Below are 16,487 nucleotides of genomic sequence, written 5' to 3'. Positions count from 1 at the left end.
CTATAACTACCTACTGGCGAACGCCAGTAGGATATATCTATATATATATATATATATAGATATATAGTAGGTATATATAGTTAGGATTTTTTTTAATAGGGATTTCTGCAAATTCTATGTTGAATAACTTTGGCGTTGATGGACGGAATTGGTTGAAATTTTCAGGAAAATGGCACATTTTGTTTCTGAAAGTTTGGGGGGGTTTCGTGAAGTGGGGGCCGAGAAAAAAGGGGGGTCCCAAAACGTGTGTTTAACATTGAGTTTTCCATAGGGCGGTTGGACTCACTTTTAGCTCGAACGGCTGAATGGATTTCTATGAAACTTGGCAAAATTGTAGGGACTGGTAGTCCGATGTGCCTTTGCTACGTCTCAAGATATGTGCTCTAGTGGATTTTGAGTAATTTAGGTTAAAAAAAATATACATATATCTGTAAGCGCGCCCCGGTACGGGCACCGGGGAGCGCTCCAGGCGCGCTACGCGACTTGCGCGCGGAAAGCTGATTGGCTCTCGGGTGTCTGTAAACATTCTAAACAGTCCGGAGCGGCCACCATCTTGTGTCTCGGTAGGATCGAGACACAAGAGGTGGCCAAAACAAAGGGGGAAATTACCATAAGGGGGCAGAGTAGATCCTCCCTGACCCCCTAGGTTTGATGTGCGGGCTTTAAAAGGGCCCCGTGGGGGGGGGGAGCGCCCGGTACGCGCACCAGGAAGCGGTCCGGGGAGCGTACTACGGGGAAAAAAGAATGATAGAATTTTCAAATATTGTATGTTTATTGATTGTTATTTTTGTTGTTTTTTTTTTTTTTTTATTTAAGTAGCAACATGTAGGTACCAATGCAGAGTCTAAAATTTAATATAGACCGTCTCCTTTGTAGATATCCTGCATGTTGTTTCAGAAGTTATTGTGGTATATTGAATTCATACCATAGTCTGTCAGGAAAGCAGAAACAATATGGAGGCAGGAGACGATAAAGAGATGTTAAATAAACATTGGAGATAATATAGTTGGAGAAAGGAAGTAACTATGAGCAAACTTACTATGTAACACAAAAAAGTTGCACAGTATATTTTAAGTCTCACTTTATATTATATCTTTTTGGGTACTATTTCATAATTTTCATATAAAAAAGAATAATGTCTCAAACAATTTTAACTTTTAACATTTAAATTTATTGTTGTGATTTTTGAAAATCTAAAAGAATTTGCAACATTAATTCATCTGGTAGGTCCTCCTTTTCATTCCATGATTCAATTTCTTCAACACATTTAATTAAGTCTTGGTCTACAGTGTCATCCAAAAAGTCTATTTCTTCTTCGTCTTCCTTAGGATTGTTTTCCATATTAATTTGAAATGAAATATTATTTTCATTTTCTTGTGCTTCCATTTTCTTGCTGTAACTTGCATAAAAAATAAATATATCAGTAGAGATAGGGCACTGCTGGGTTTAAGTTCAGACAGGTACTGGTGAGTTTTTAACAGTGAAGTTATCTTTGGGCAGTGTATGGTTTCAGGCAGGAAGTAGAACTATTAAAAAGTGCCTGTGATGAAGCCTATGTAAATTCATAATTATACCACAGAAGCCTAACTCAATCAATAATTTAAATAAATAAGCCTTTCTCAATTTCTAACTCTTATAGAGGGACAGTATATAACTATCTGAAAACGTTTTACAAAATTAACTTAAAGTGCATAACCTAGTTCTCCTTTCAAATTAACAACTTACCTTCTTCAAAGTAGTTGAAGTTTTCTGTCAAATTCTTTTCCAAATGTACCTTAGGTAGTGTTAGTCAAAATGGCTGTGTTTCCCTCTCATTTTTTATATACATTCATGTACTTAACCAATCAAATGTCAGCACATAAAAGTACAAAAAGTAAGTAACATTTTAATTGGTTAAAAATTCAAACAGTTTCATATGTGTTTTTGTCATGTAATTTACCTCAGGATATTTAGACAGGGCTACAGCCCAAATGGCTCAATGGAATACCACCAAATTTGGGTAAATGGTAGGGACTGCTATGTAGTAGGGCCTATTCTATATTTGATGAAAGTGCCTCCAGTGGTTTTTCTGTAAATTACTTTCCAACCTTTTTTTAGCGAGCGCTTACCGGTGAGCGCCCCGGTACGCGTACCGGCAGATTTACAGGAGTCCTCCGTTTTGTGTTTCGGTAGAATTGAGACACAAGATGGAGGGCAAACAATGTTCGGAATGGGTAGAAGGGGGCACGGTAGACACTTCCTGACCCTCTAGGTTTTCTGAGGGGGGCTTAGGACGCTCATATAGGCAAAAAAATAAATAAATAAATAAATAAATACATTTCACGTGGGGAGCGCCCGGTACGCGCACCGGTAAGCGTACCGGGGAGCGTACTTTGGTGAAAAATAGTGAAAAAAGTTAGAAAAAGATAAACGTTTTGAATGATCAGAGGTAGGGTAGCTCTGAAAAGAGCTTTTGGGTTCTTTTGCTGATTTAGGTACCTACAAGTAGGTTCCAATGCACAGTCTTAAATTCAGGAGGAATATTCTATTCCCCTCATCTGAGAAGTGCACACCATCTCCTCTGTAGATGTCTTGCATGTTGTAACGCAAGTTGTTGTTGTATATTGAACCCATTCTAAAGTCTCTCATGTAAGCAGAAATAGATTTATTCACATGTTTCCGTGCTTTCTCAAATTGTGGACAAAATTGGTTGGACCAGTTCCATTTCTGTCTTTGGCATATATTGGAATATACCAAGGCAGTTTGGGGAAAAAGTGTCATCAATTGATGAAAGGTGTCCTTTAAAAGCATTTCCAGACCAACCCCAGTCATAGTGCCCAAATCATTTCCATATAAAGTTACGAATTAGCATTTACAAAACCTTGAAAATTCACTGAAAAAACCATAGGTTATAGACCATATATAGTTAGGAATTAGCATTTACAAAACCTTATTTTACTCACACAAAACCATTGAAATTCGCATATATAGTTAGTTGCACTAACTATATATCGCGCACCCACAATCCACTGCTGATGATGTCACATATTACATCATTCATGACATGGTCAGTGACATCACTGATGACAACTCAAATGACATCACTGACAACATCACCGATGACATCATTCATGTGATAATACGATGAACCTCTTCAGACTCTAATATAACCTTAGATACACTCAGTGTAAACAGACACTCACAGATTGTCACTCATCCATGGAGTTACTCATACACCTAGTCAGTCATGCAAAGAATCAATCACACCTCCATTTCCTCAACTATACAGTTATACACACCTTACTTATTCAAACATATTCTAACACATATTTACTCTCTTATACAATCACTGATACAAGTTTTCAATGATCCATGCAGCCACTCACACATTCACTGGCTCTTATACACAGTAATTTATATATGTCAACTCTCACATGTACTGTGTTTTACATATGTACTTACTTTGACATGTAGCACTGAGATAATCATTCACTCACCAAGACACTCATGCACACAGTCAACCACCCATACAGCTGTTTCCACATGCAGTTTTGAACCCATACATCTAGTGAATCAACTGTTCACACATCTATGCACAGAGTCACACACCTCCCAGCCACCCACACACACACACTCACTCTCCCATACAAATACTTGGGCAACCAATCAATAACCCATATAGTTACTCATATAGCTACTGATCAACACATTCAGCAGTTTACAGAACAACAGATATAATGATGCACAAATTAAGACAGTTTAGTCACTAACCCATGCACTCAGTGAGACACATTTAATCACTCTCTCATACAGTCAGTCATGCACCTACTAAATCCTTCATCCAGACACTTATACATCCACTCATTCTTCAATATGTAAGAAATATTTTAACTTTACAGAAACATACAGTCACTGGATGATGTCATCAGTGATGTCATCAGTGATGTCACTGACCATGTCATGAATGATGTAATATGTGACATCATCAGCAGTGGATTGCGGGTGCGCGATATATAGTTAGTGCAACTAACTATATATGCGAATTTCAATGGTTTTGTGTGAGTAAAATAAGGTTTTGTAAATGCTAATTCCTAACTATATATGGTCTATAACCTATGGTTTTTTCAGTGAATATATATATATATATATATATATATATATATATATATATATATATATATATATATATATATATAATATATATATATATATATATATATATATATATATACATATATACACAAGTGAGTCAGATATGGCCTGTGATCCAAGAAGTAAAGATAAGATTTGGGCTCCATTGGTAGAGTAGAAAGAGAAGGCAAGTGGGTCCAATCATTAAGCCAAACATGCTGTCGGCCCTGGTGTCTCCTATACCTCAGTCGACCTAGTATGCAAAGGAGATGGAAGTGGAAACAGCAGTATACTTGTGGGTTACTATTCTTCCTCCCTGTTTTCGGTTTTTATCCCAGATGGTTTCCAGAAGGACAAGAGTAAAATCTAGCAAGAGAGCTGGCAAAATGAGGACACCAAAAATCTTTAAAAAAAAAAAAAAGAATTAGATTTTGGATACTGCTTCTACAGCTTATGACTAGAGTAGCTGGATATATCGTAACGATTTTAATATCTATTCAATACAATTTTAATATTAGATTTTGAGTCATACAAATTAGTAAAACACCATAAGTGATAGAAATAAAATAACCGCCGAATGCAGTACATGTTCAGGGGGTAAGACACAAATATACATATGCCTCTTGGCCAATAGATGGCAGGATTCTGCCGTCTATGTCAAACTAGAACAGAGGAGCGGATCCCCGTCTTAAAGGGCCCTTCAGGGAAAATGAAACTAAAGAATTGCTCCTTACTCACTTCTATGACTCATCTCAGATTCCCGACAACAAGGAATTGTCAATTTCCATTTCTTTGATGAAGTGTACTTTGTGTTTTGATCACAGATTTTTAAAATTCATATTTGAGGTTTTATGTAACAGACCACATCAGTGTTGATATCAGATCAGTTACCCCATATGGACACTTAATAAAACTACAACAGTTTTTAGATATCAGCGGTAACGTTCTTACTATTGTAGGAAGAAAGGGATTTTTTAAATCATTGTTTGCTATTGTTTCCCTGGTTGAAAATGAAACAGTATAAACAGGGGGAAGGATAGGGTTTGCAGGAGTTGAAGAGCCCATAACTAGGCCCTAAAGCACATACAGATTCAATTGGATGGGTGTGCGTTCTATAGATTGGCTACAACAGGCTTAAGCTTGCAGGACAGCTTGTGATCGGCTGAAAATTTACCCTATGAAATAGCTTAACTGGAGACACCTGCAAGCACCTATTGGGCACTGTCGTCTAGAAAAACAAATTAGGGATGTGGCCTAACAAACAGCTGCTGACTTTGTGCCTGTGTAACCGGGTTTGAGCCTCAGTGTCTGCTCTATAAAACACATGAGGAGGTATCAATTAAATTTAAATGCATAAAAAACATGATTGTAGTTACAGGATTGGGTGAATTCCCAAAAAACATGCAGATAGGAGGGGGAAGTGCACTGAGCAGGCACCACCTGCGTCTGATGAGCAAGATCAAAGACATGCTAATGTTCGACAAATATAATTACCAGCACTACAAAAAATGCTGATGGGACGGGGAAGTGCACAAAAAAGGTGGGAAGAAGTGCAGGAGCAGATGCCATCGGGTTCTGATGAGCAAAAGACGTGCTGTTTGTTTTAGCTCCAAAAGGGAAAAATCAACCCACAAGGTATGGTAAATAACATAAAAGCCTAACAGCACATGTAATAGAACCAGTCCTCATGGGAGGATACAAAATTCCAAAAGGAGTGACTACTAAGTGTTTTCACCAAAGAAACTCACTTTGCCACTGGATTCAAGCTAGCCTGGCTGATGAGGGGTGATACCTTGATACCAGCCCCATGATGCTTGTTTCCGGTCCAGGGAAGACCTGGCTTGGCAATTCAGTCTTGACTGTTCCCAGGAGGAACAGGGACAAAACTGATTAGCATATGGCTGGGACTGAACTGGGGTGGCGAAGTGAGCTAATGAATGATGATGGATTCAACCCAGACCTGTGACTGGGGGTGAGTGTCTGAAAAGTTTCTGCGCTCCATCCATCATCTCCTTATATTTGCTTCACCAAAGGAAAATCCAGCATTTTTATAGGACATAAAGAGGACCAAAGAAAAAGATCAGCATTTTTTTGAAGCCCATGTCCCAGATACAGTATGCCTCGAAGAGACAGCGCAAGCGCTGCTTCGGCGAGACCTAAAAAGAGAGAGTAGTGAAAGCATGCATGCAAACAGAAGTTCGGCAATGTTGGTTTCTCCATGTGCAAGTCTCTATGTGTGACCACTTGCAGGGTGAGTGTTGATTTTTTTTTTTGTTGTTAAATAAAACTTGGCCCTTTACCTCCTGTGCCCCTGTGTTGCCCTTTACGTTTGTTTGCCCCGGGGCACACGCAGGTTTTTGTGAAGCCTCATATTCTTACCTAGAGCTACAGACAGGAAATTGACGGGAGCTCACGCCGGGAACAGGTCAAGGCCTGTGCGCTGTCCCCTGCTGCATCAGTGCTGGAATCCTGTGGAGGCAGGAATTTTGGTCTTCGCAGCTGTATAGTGCACCATGTTTAAAATGTAAAGTGTGCCATTGCTGCACTTTCAGTTGTGACATCTGTGTCTTCACCACAGGCCGGCGTCTAATTTGGTTTGCAGATATTCATGGGGAGTAAAGTCAAGCGTAATGCATCAGTGTAGGGATATTTAGGGGGTGAGAGAGATCCTTGCTGCCCATCTTTTACCTGTACAATGGATGCTATGAGCTGTGCTGGATGGAAACACCTGCTTTACAGGTGTCTGAGAGGCCACCCTGCCGCTGTCCGACATGAGCAGGTGTGTGGTGTGGCATTAGAATGTGTGGGCATGTTCCTGCGCAAAGGATTGCAACAGCACCAAGGCACAGCATGAACACTTGGTTCCCGGTTAATTTTCACTTGGTGCATTTTTGTAACCCCAGTTCTATGGATTCTGGTCACTGGAGTTACGCTGTGCCGCAGGGGTTTTGTTATTATGCTGCAACTACAGCACTTGACACATAATCCACTATCTGGGTTATTTTCCAAAATATTGTTTGTAGCGCAGACGTTACCTTTAAAAAACCTCCCAAGTGTGATGGAGTACAGTGGTAAATCCTGCAGGGATTAATAAGTAACCTCTCCACAAAGTAGCAAAATTACGAAATTGTATCGCCAACGTTTTTGCCGCTTTATGTTACAGAATTTAGCCAACCAGGCAGCATAATTTGAGCCTCCATGACCTCATAATTCCAGTGACTTTGGTTAGTCTTCAGGACAGTGTGTAATTCGGATAACAGTGATTGAGGCCCACTCACGAGAGGCAGTATTTTTAAGAGGGGAAATGTCCCCTTGTTGGCCCAAGTTATTGGCTTAACTGAACACATTATGCGGTACTGGATTAATTATATGGTCACTGGCTGCCTCTTCTCATCTGACAAAATAGGATGTGTTGAAGTCTAATATTAGTTGCTTTGTAAACTCCAACTCCAATGCCCATACACAAAATTCGTGTTCTGACTGGTACATAAAGCAGAACATTAGTTCAAGCTTCCCTCGCACACAAATTACACAGAGCAGCAGTGCAAGCTTCCCTCACACACAAGTACAGCAGAGCAAACTACCCTCATACACAAGTACAGCAGAGCAGCTGTGCAAGCTCCCCTAACTTGTACAGCCAAGCAGCAGTCAAAACACCCCTTGCACACATGGCACACATGGCTGCGCAAGTTCCCCTCACACCAGGACCATACTGGCCCTAGCGGGCATCGGGCGGTTCCCCGAGAGGCTGGAAGGGTGAGGCGCCAGTTTTGGAGCGGTGGGGGCCAATTTCACAGCGGTGCTACTCCTGTTCAATATTATATCACCCAGCCGGCCGCTTTCCTCTCATTCTACGATATGTCACCCAGCTACCCCGCTCTCCTCCAGTTTTATGTTATGTCACTCAACCACCCCGCAATCCTCCTATTCTACATTATGTCCCCAGCCTCCCCGAAATCCTCTTATTCTACTATGTCACCCAGCCTCCGCACTCCTCCGGTTCTATGATATGTCACCCAGCCCCCTCACTACTTCCGCTCTATGTTACGTCACCCAGCCCCTGCACTCCTCCCTTTCCACGCTACGTCATCCAGCCCCCGGCACTTCTCCTGTTCTACTTTATATTAGCCACCCACCCTCTACGTTATGTCAACACATTTACAAAGTTTCAGTAAATTATATTGCACAACTGCTCACCAAGCTAAAATTTCCAACCCCCCAAAAATATCATTAATAAGGCGAAACCGAATGCATTTTTAAATGCTTGTTAAACATTGCCTGGAGATGGTGATTTACATGACTTATTGTTCAATAATGAAATCGACACACAACGCTTTATGAAATGTTATCACTGAAAACCTCAAGAATAACAGAAAATACCTCCATCAGCAGGAACATTCTGACGTACTAAACAATAAATTGTGCTCCCTGACGGTCGTAAAAGAAACCTCAAAATAAAAACTGCAGAGAAAGCTCACACATTAAATAAATTGATCTCAAAGAGCCTAAAACCTCCTTAAAGTTACTTACTTACAAATTAGTATTGAGACTTCACCTGTAATAAGGGCCAAAGTATAGCATTGTCCTGCACTATTTATTGGTAGCTATAGTTGTACCAGCGTAAGTAATAGCACTATTAGTATCAGAAGTAGTATTTGTAATCAGATACTCTAATACCTGCTATAGGAGAAGCAAGAGAACTTACTGTATAGCATAGAAGCAGTAGCAACAGTAGTAGAGGTACCGCTAGTAGCAGTAATAGTACTAGTAGCATGGCAATGTGAATGAAACAAAATCAATGCCACTAAGGATACCATTATAATTAGTTAATACCGAAAATACGCCCACTGGTAATACTTTTGTTTAGAATAATTACCAGTAGTGGTTATATCAGATCTACTGTTTGTAGTAGTTAGCAACAGAAGCATTATCAGTAATGCCTGCACTCCTTGGAAGCGCTAATTTGGCCGCAATTTATTTTCTTTTAAAAGGAGACAATTACTCATGGACAAAAATAAACATAGAAATAAGGGTTACTGATGGACTATTTTTCTACATTGTAGTTATCCCTGACAAAGGGCCATTAGCCCGAAAAGCTTCACCATCACGGTTACCCAGGATGCAGCGTTGGGCTGGTAACATGGCCAGTCGGGCAATGCCCAAGGGGCCGGTATCCGAATTCCAGCTGTGGGCTGCTTTTTTTTAGCAGCCTGGGGGGCCGATTTGGGTGGCTTCTGCGTTGTTCGTTGCTGCCAGCGTCCCAGTGGGTGCCTGAGTGGCCGTTCTGGAGGTAGATGGGCGTCCATTACCTCCCTTTTATCAACGGCAGAGTTGTTAGTCTCTTTCTCTTGCTGGGGCGCATATTGAGCGGGGGCAGGGGGCCTGACCAAAAGTGGCCTCACTTGTTTTTAGGTTTGTTTCACCAGTGTAAACGAATCCGTGCATTTTTAAATAAAATATCACTGAAGCTTTGTTTTGCGTAAAGACAATATGCAAATGTGGGCCACTTTTTTTTACCGTGCCCGGGCCGATTTTTAAACCCAATCCAACACTGTCAGGATGTAATGTGATTTGCATCATGCTGTAGAAACAAGCTTGGTTGGGCATTTCTTCATTATTTAAGATTGGAATCATGTGGTCTCTGTATGGATTTTGAAATTCCTGACAAAAGTGGAATAACAATGGATTACCTGGTTCAAATTAAATACATATCATAGGCTGTGAGTTTTGGATATGGTGCGCTCCTTGTGCATCATCTTGTTCCCCAAAAATATTTCACCCATAATGCAGCCAAGCACACTCTTAAAATTTGAAAATGGGATTGTCAGGATTGAATTGAGAACTTAAACCGAGATATACCCATTTTAAATGCCAAAATCTCAACAACTAGTGAACTGATTTAAAAAAAAAAAACGAAAACCCCCACTTTGAGTAGAGTTCTACTTTTATGCCAGGTTTGGTGAAAATCCATTAAGTCATTGATGCTGTAGCTAAGAGCTTAATTTTGTATAGGGGATAAATCTTAAAATATCCCCCCCCCCCTCCTAACTATTTTTTTCCTGTGTATGGCTCTTCACGAAATTTAGCATACTAAAAGCTGGCTAGCCGAGTTGGCAGTTTGCCAAATGTCAAACGAATCTGCCCAATATGTCAAAAGTTATATATTCTATATCTATCAATAGATAGATAGAACGAGAGACTGATAGATCGCCTAACAGCATACCACAAGACAATTCAGTGCTTATGACCTTCAAGAGAAAGAAAAAAGAACAGAGGCTATTAACTTGTGGCTGACTCTCACTGTGGAGCATGAGGGATTAGGATTGCCTGAGGACAGTTTTGAAAGTTACAGCTCTTTTTCAGGTCTCATCTACAGACAGCTTTAGCCGTCAAGGACTCGTTGTCTTCAATACAATAAGTGGGCATTGGGAAAGGCTTTCTTTTCCATATATCTCGGTTCCCTGCTCCTTATTCAATGGCTTTCATCACAAATTCTTTTTTCCATGTTTTTTGATTGGATGAGTTGTATCAATCCAATGCTATGAGGGTACTACTTTTTTCATTTTCATTTTATCACTCTGTGAGAGTGCATTGCTTTCCAGCTCGCTGTCCTCGGTTTGCCTCTCTGCCATCTTTCATCCTGCCTCCCCTTCCACCACCCCGTTCAAATGGTCTAGGCCCAACCTCCCTTCCTGCCACCCACTCCCTGCTTTATTTACTTGCAATTGTTTTGCAAGAGTACAGCAATTGCCAATGTTCCTGGGCCTTTCACTTTTCAACATTTGAGAAGCATAATGAACATATGTTAGTTCTTAATTTATTGTTCACAAACACGGTCATCCATTTTGGAACCGTAAATTATTGATATAGCACAAAAAAATGGTTACAAGATGGCTACTATGTGCGAACACACAGCCACTGACAATCATCCTGCAGTAAGTTTTTTTAAGTTTGACAAAAAACATTTCAAGAGTGTTAGCTCCACATACTGTTGAGAGTATCTTGGAAAGGTCATAGTCCAGCTATAACAAAAATCACTGCAAGATGGGCGTGGGTCTGTGCTCGCACAATAAAGGCGACACCTATCAGTAAGGCCAATCTTTGAGGCCGTGTACCAATGGAGTACATCTATTTTATATATTTTTTCTTTTTTAATCTTTGTGAATTAATGTTTTATATATTTGTATTACCTGAAAGGTCGTGACCAGCAAGAGGATAGAACGTTTTGAGATTCTGCATAACCAATTGCACCATTGCCAACCGCATCAAAGACCAGCTATAAGGCAGAAAAAAATTAGACATAATGTAAGTGTGCAATAATACGTGTAGTTTAAAAAGGGCAGGTGTACATGGACACTAGTACAATGAATAAGGGACAGCTTATACAGGGCTGAAAATAATGATGTAACAAATGAGCATATTAGAAGAATATTTATACATCTGACAACTTTAAAAAACAATAAATGTCTAACCCACTTTCAGTAACTGTTATTCTAGACCCAGTTTCTTGATTTAAACCACTAAGTAAGTGTCTTAAATTCTGGGTTACTTTCAGGTGTATCACAATTACCGATTGGCTTGTCGACTCGGAGCAAAATAGCAAACTCCAGGCAGGTTATCAGAGTAGAAAGCACAATTTATACTCTTGCCTCAAAACAAAAATTGTTATAGACAAAATATCCTACTAGAACAGTCACAAACTATATGAGTGCTGGGGGTGGTGGGGGGGGGGGGGGGGGTCAGTCATCCTTATGGAAGAGGAAGCCTCACACAAATTGTCATGCTTCATTTTCAGAAACCTCTCTTTATCCTCGAAGGATAATACCTCCAGGGAAGACTCAACCTCCTGTTGGACTAGGCTCAGAAGGGAGTTCTTAAATAAAAGCTACTGGACAGTGAAGGGATCCAGGTCAGTGGATTAAAAATATCTTAATGTATCCCAGGTATTTGCCTTTATTGATGGGCGCATCAGGTGAGGTTAAAAATTGTGAGAAAGTAAAGTGAGAATAATGACTCACACCGCCATAAAACTAGGCCAACATACTTACATACCCATCCACACATCCATACAACCATTCATACATCCACACATTCACCCATACAGCCACTCACATTGACACTCACTCACCAATACAGCTACTGACTATACAGACACTGACACAGCCACTCACTCACACATACAAGTACTCACACACCCACAGAACCACTTATACATACCCATTCACAAATCCATACAACTACTCACATACACACTCATCGACAATCACAAATACATTCCCCTCCAAAACAGCCACTCACACCCACTCACCTATACACACCCTCAAATAGTTGCTCACTCTCTATCCCCTGGAACATGGTCTGAATTAAATGGGGGAGGGAAGCCTTCTGGGCCCCCCCCCCCCCCAAGGCCAATGTTGGGCCAAGGGACCCTATCCCCCAGGGCCCATCCATAATTCAACAGGTTAAGTGGCTGCCCGGCCACCCAAATTGCCCCAAGACCCCATCCCCCCTAGGGCCTGCCACAATTGACTGGGGAATGGGGACCACCTCCCTCCCTGGGGCCCTGGAGACCCCATCCCCCGGAGCCCGGCAATGTGTTCCTGGGTGCCCTGGTCCCAGCAGGTGCAGCCAATGTGCAGAGTGGGGACCACAGGGAGAGCTTCAAGGTCCACGCAGTCACAGCCAGCTCCCCACCTCCTGCGGGAGCCGGCAAAGCTCCTGCATGCAAGGAGCTGCTGAAAATGCAGCTCATAGCGTGCAGGAGGAATAGTTTTATCTCTGTCCCTGCCCGCATGTCTGCAGGCAGGGAAAGAAATTAAACCTCTGCTTCCAGTGGACGGGAACACTTTGACAACTCCCGCACACTGGAACCAGAGTGTTTGCTTTAGCTTGGTGGGAGCTGTCCACTCCCCTCAAGCAAAGGCACACAGCTATGTCCCAGGGATGGGCACACTGGGACATAGCATGAGCCGGCTCTGGGGGGTGGCAGTTCACAGGGCCATTAATGGCCCTGGGAGGAGGGCTTTGCGACCCCCCCTTTACTTTTTGAGTCCTCCATGGGGAGGCTGTATGTGGCCAGGGAGGGGGGCCAGTCAGTCACCCTCTCCTATCACTTAAAAAATATTTAGGCCTGGGAGGTGGCGCTTGCGGGCCCCCGTTAGCTGTTATTTTGCCCCTGGGAGGTGGTGGTCCCTGGGGCTCAGGGGGAAGGGGGTTCCGCGCAGCCTCCATTACTATTTATTCAGCCAAAAGGGAGGTTGTGGTCCCTGGGGTTTATAGAAAGCCAGGGAGGGGGTCCGCAAGATCCCTCTTCCATTTTAAAAAGATGATGCTCTGGGGATGTGGTGGTCCACGGAGCTTAAGAGCCTCAGGAAGGGGGGCCCCTGCGCTCCCTTCCTTTTTTTTTTTTATAAATAAAGCCCCAGGGAGGTGGTGGTCCCGGGGCTCCCAGAGCCTCAGGAGTGGGGTCCTATGCAACCCCTCCTTTTTTTAAACAATGCCCCCTAGACCTGTCCCACCCAAGGGCTTTTTCAAAACAAGTGTGGTAGCCTGTACTTATTTATTTTTTTCTCTCATTTTCACCATAGTCAGGGATCCAGTGCGATTTTTGGTGAAAATAACAAAAAATCATTTTTGCCCTGGCGGAGTCCCTCTGGGACCCCAGCACCAGAACTTAATGGCCAGGGTATTCCTAGCCTGCCCCCTTTTTTGAGATTCTGCTGATTCGGAGTCCCAAGATGGCTGCCAAAACTTCCTGGTTTAAGGGTTGGCAGCCAATCAGATCTCAGCACAAGATTGGTAGGGTTTTACTTTAATATCTCCCAAACTATTGAACAGAATTACACCAATGTACAAAAATGTCGGTTTCTGGACCTACAGCTCACTTTCTCTCAAATTTGGTGTAATTCCGTTCAGCGGTTCCGGGTGTAGTCGTGTCAAACTCCTTTTCGAATTAACATGCTCAACTAGGATAACCGACAAACTTTATTTGGTCAATTTCGTGAAGATTCGTTAAACGGAGCTAAAGATACAGGCAAGTCAAAAAACGATTTTCCTAAGAAAGCATGGTCCTAACTATAATTACATAGCGGTGACTGGCAGTGGGTAATTACCTATTGGCATTCTCAAGCTAATAGGTAGCTATAGTTAGGACCTACTTTCCATTGGAAAAGCATTTTTTGTTTTCCTAATAACTTTGGCGCAGTTTGATGAATCTTCACAAAATTGTCAAAACTGGTGTGCCAGTCACTTCAGCTGCTATCTGGAAAGTTTTGAGGTGATTCGTCAAGCAGGACAGAGGAAAGGGGAGGGGGTCACAAAACAGGTTTTGCGCATGCAATTTCCCATAGAGATTTTAGAAATGACTACAGCCCGAACCGCTGAACGGAAGGACACCAAATTTGGCAGAAAGCTAAATCCTGGTCCAGAAAGAGTGCTTTTTGTAATTTGGTGTAAATCTGTTCAGTAGTTTTGGAGTTGTCAAAGAAAAAAAGATCAATGTATATCTTGAGATGCGGACAAACAGCAGTCGATCCGTGCACCAACAATAATGCCATGACTGGCTGCCACCACTTCAACTAGGAAGTGGTGGCAGACATCTTGGGACTTGGACTTTACAGAGTTCCCCCCAAAAAAGGCAAAAAAACACACAGAGGGGCAGGATAGGGACACTTTGACCCCCTAGGCCTGGTGGTGGGGTCCCACAGATTTTTTTTTTAAATGCTGCCGCCAATTCAGATGGTCCGCAGTAAAAAGAAAAAAAAAAAAAGCTTGGTCTCCTGTGCTGGTTTTTTTTTTATGCTCCCCCTCCCCCGGGTGGGGCAGGTCTCGGGGGGAGCAACAATAGACCTAGATGGGGAGAGGAGGAGTTGTGTAGCCCCCCTTCATAGGCTGATTTCAGCCTCGGGGACCCCATCCCCCGGGTCCCCCCTTTTAAAAACAAGTTGGAGGGGGAAATGCAGCCCTCCTCATGGGCCAATTTCGGCCCCAGGGACCCTAACCCCACGGGCCCAGCTGTAATCAAAAAGGGGGCGGGGAGCATGCATCCCTCCTTTCTGGGCCGATTTTGACCCCGGGTACACCGACCCCTGGGGCTCAGCTGCAACTACAAAGGGGAGAAGGCGGGCAGCCCCCCCGGGCCATTAATGCCTTGGAGCCCCCATCTCTCAGGGCCAGCTCATATGATATGTCCCAGGCTGCCTACCCCCGGGACATATCGGTTTCCCCGCTCCGCACTGGTGTAAGCAGGGTAACCTGTGTTTGCTTTCGCCATGTGGAAGCAATCACCAAGTCCGCATGAAAAATGCTCCCGCCTACTGGGAGAGAACTTTTCAGCCGTTTCCCCACCCGCTGGGAGTCGATATTTCATTTGTTTCCCTGCCCACACTGAAGCAAACAGGGAAACATGAAAAGATGGCTCCCGCCCGCAGGATGGGGTCCCCGGGGCCAATAGCAGCCCAGGGAAGGAGGCTGCGTGCCTCCCCTCCCCCTATTGCAGTATGACTGGGCATGAGTTATAGTTCTTGAGATGACTATAACTGCTAAATTTCTATGACTTTAAGTGTGTAAAATCTGAAACCTCAATTATAACATCCCTGTAACTATTGTTTTTTCTGAATTTCTGAATAGGTTACTTATCTTCGGTAAAGTCCTATCTGTTAGAGACACGATCTTGCCGCAGATTACTTGTCTTTGAATTCTCCCGGGTGCCAAACAGGATCAAGAATTTTTTTTAACCAGTACCTCTGCTCGTCTGTAGAGGGCACTGAGCGACACAGTAATGACGTAGTCCTCTGGATGTGATGTCAACAGAGTCCATATAAGCCCTCCCTTAACGTCAGTTTTTTCTGTGGCTATTTTTAGCACCAACAATGCAACGCCACTTACAGAAACTGCTTATGGAAACAGTGTGCCATTAAAGAGAAATCTTTGTGTCAAACAAATACGAAGTCCTAAAGAAATGTAACAGAATGCCAAGAAAGGGATCTTGTAGGTAACAGGACCAGCAGTTCACAGAGCAGGGAAGATGGGTCATTAAAACATCCGTGGCTAGATCAGGTCTCTACCAGATAAGGCGTTACCGAAGGCAAGTAACAAACCATTTGCTAGAGACATATAGCTGCAGATTCCTTATCTTAGAATTAGATACCCAGGCAACACCATCCCTGGGAACTGAACTCACAAAAGATCCCTGAATAGTACCAACCAATCCATAAGAGATAAAGTGACAAGGCTGTCTAAAGAATTATAGGTGAAGCAACAATGATCCACTGTGGGAAGCCCGTAGAGAGCTGAAGTCTACAAAACTTTGAGAAACATGTGAACAACATTACCAACAGCAGAGGGATAAGAAAGAATTGGAGTAAAACACTTCATAC

The 16,487-nt window shown here is 42.6% G+C and overlaps 1 protein-coding gene across 2 annotated transcripts in view; it reads right to left on the bottom strand.

Moving 5' to 3' along the window:
* DMXL1 (Dmx like 1) overlaps nucleotides 1–16,487 on the bottom strand; it is a 2,236,090-nt gene that overhangs the window by 680,010 nt on the left and 1,539,593 nt on the right. For both annotated transcript variants that reach the window (XM_086961064.1, XM_086961065.1), the window contains one exon: nucleotides 11,301–11,386. In XM_086961064.1, the coding sequence (XP_086817190.1) occupies nucleotides 11,301–11,386 (86 nt within the window). The remainder of the gene's footprint in view (nucleotides 1–11,300; nucleotides 11,387–16,487) is intronic.

The sequence above is a fragment of the Lissotriton vulgaris genome, chromosome 3_1, assembly GCF_964263255.1.
Source record: "Lissotriton vulgaris chromosome 3_1, aLisVul1.2, whole genome shotgun sequence".
In the NCBI taxonomy this organism is placed as follows: domain Eukaryota; kingdom Metazoa; phylum Chordata; class Amphibia; order Caudata; family Salamandridae; genus Lissotriton; species Lissotriton vulgaris.
Note: the sequence above shows the minus strand (reverse complement) of the source record. Positions and strands in the feature narration are given on the sequence as shown.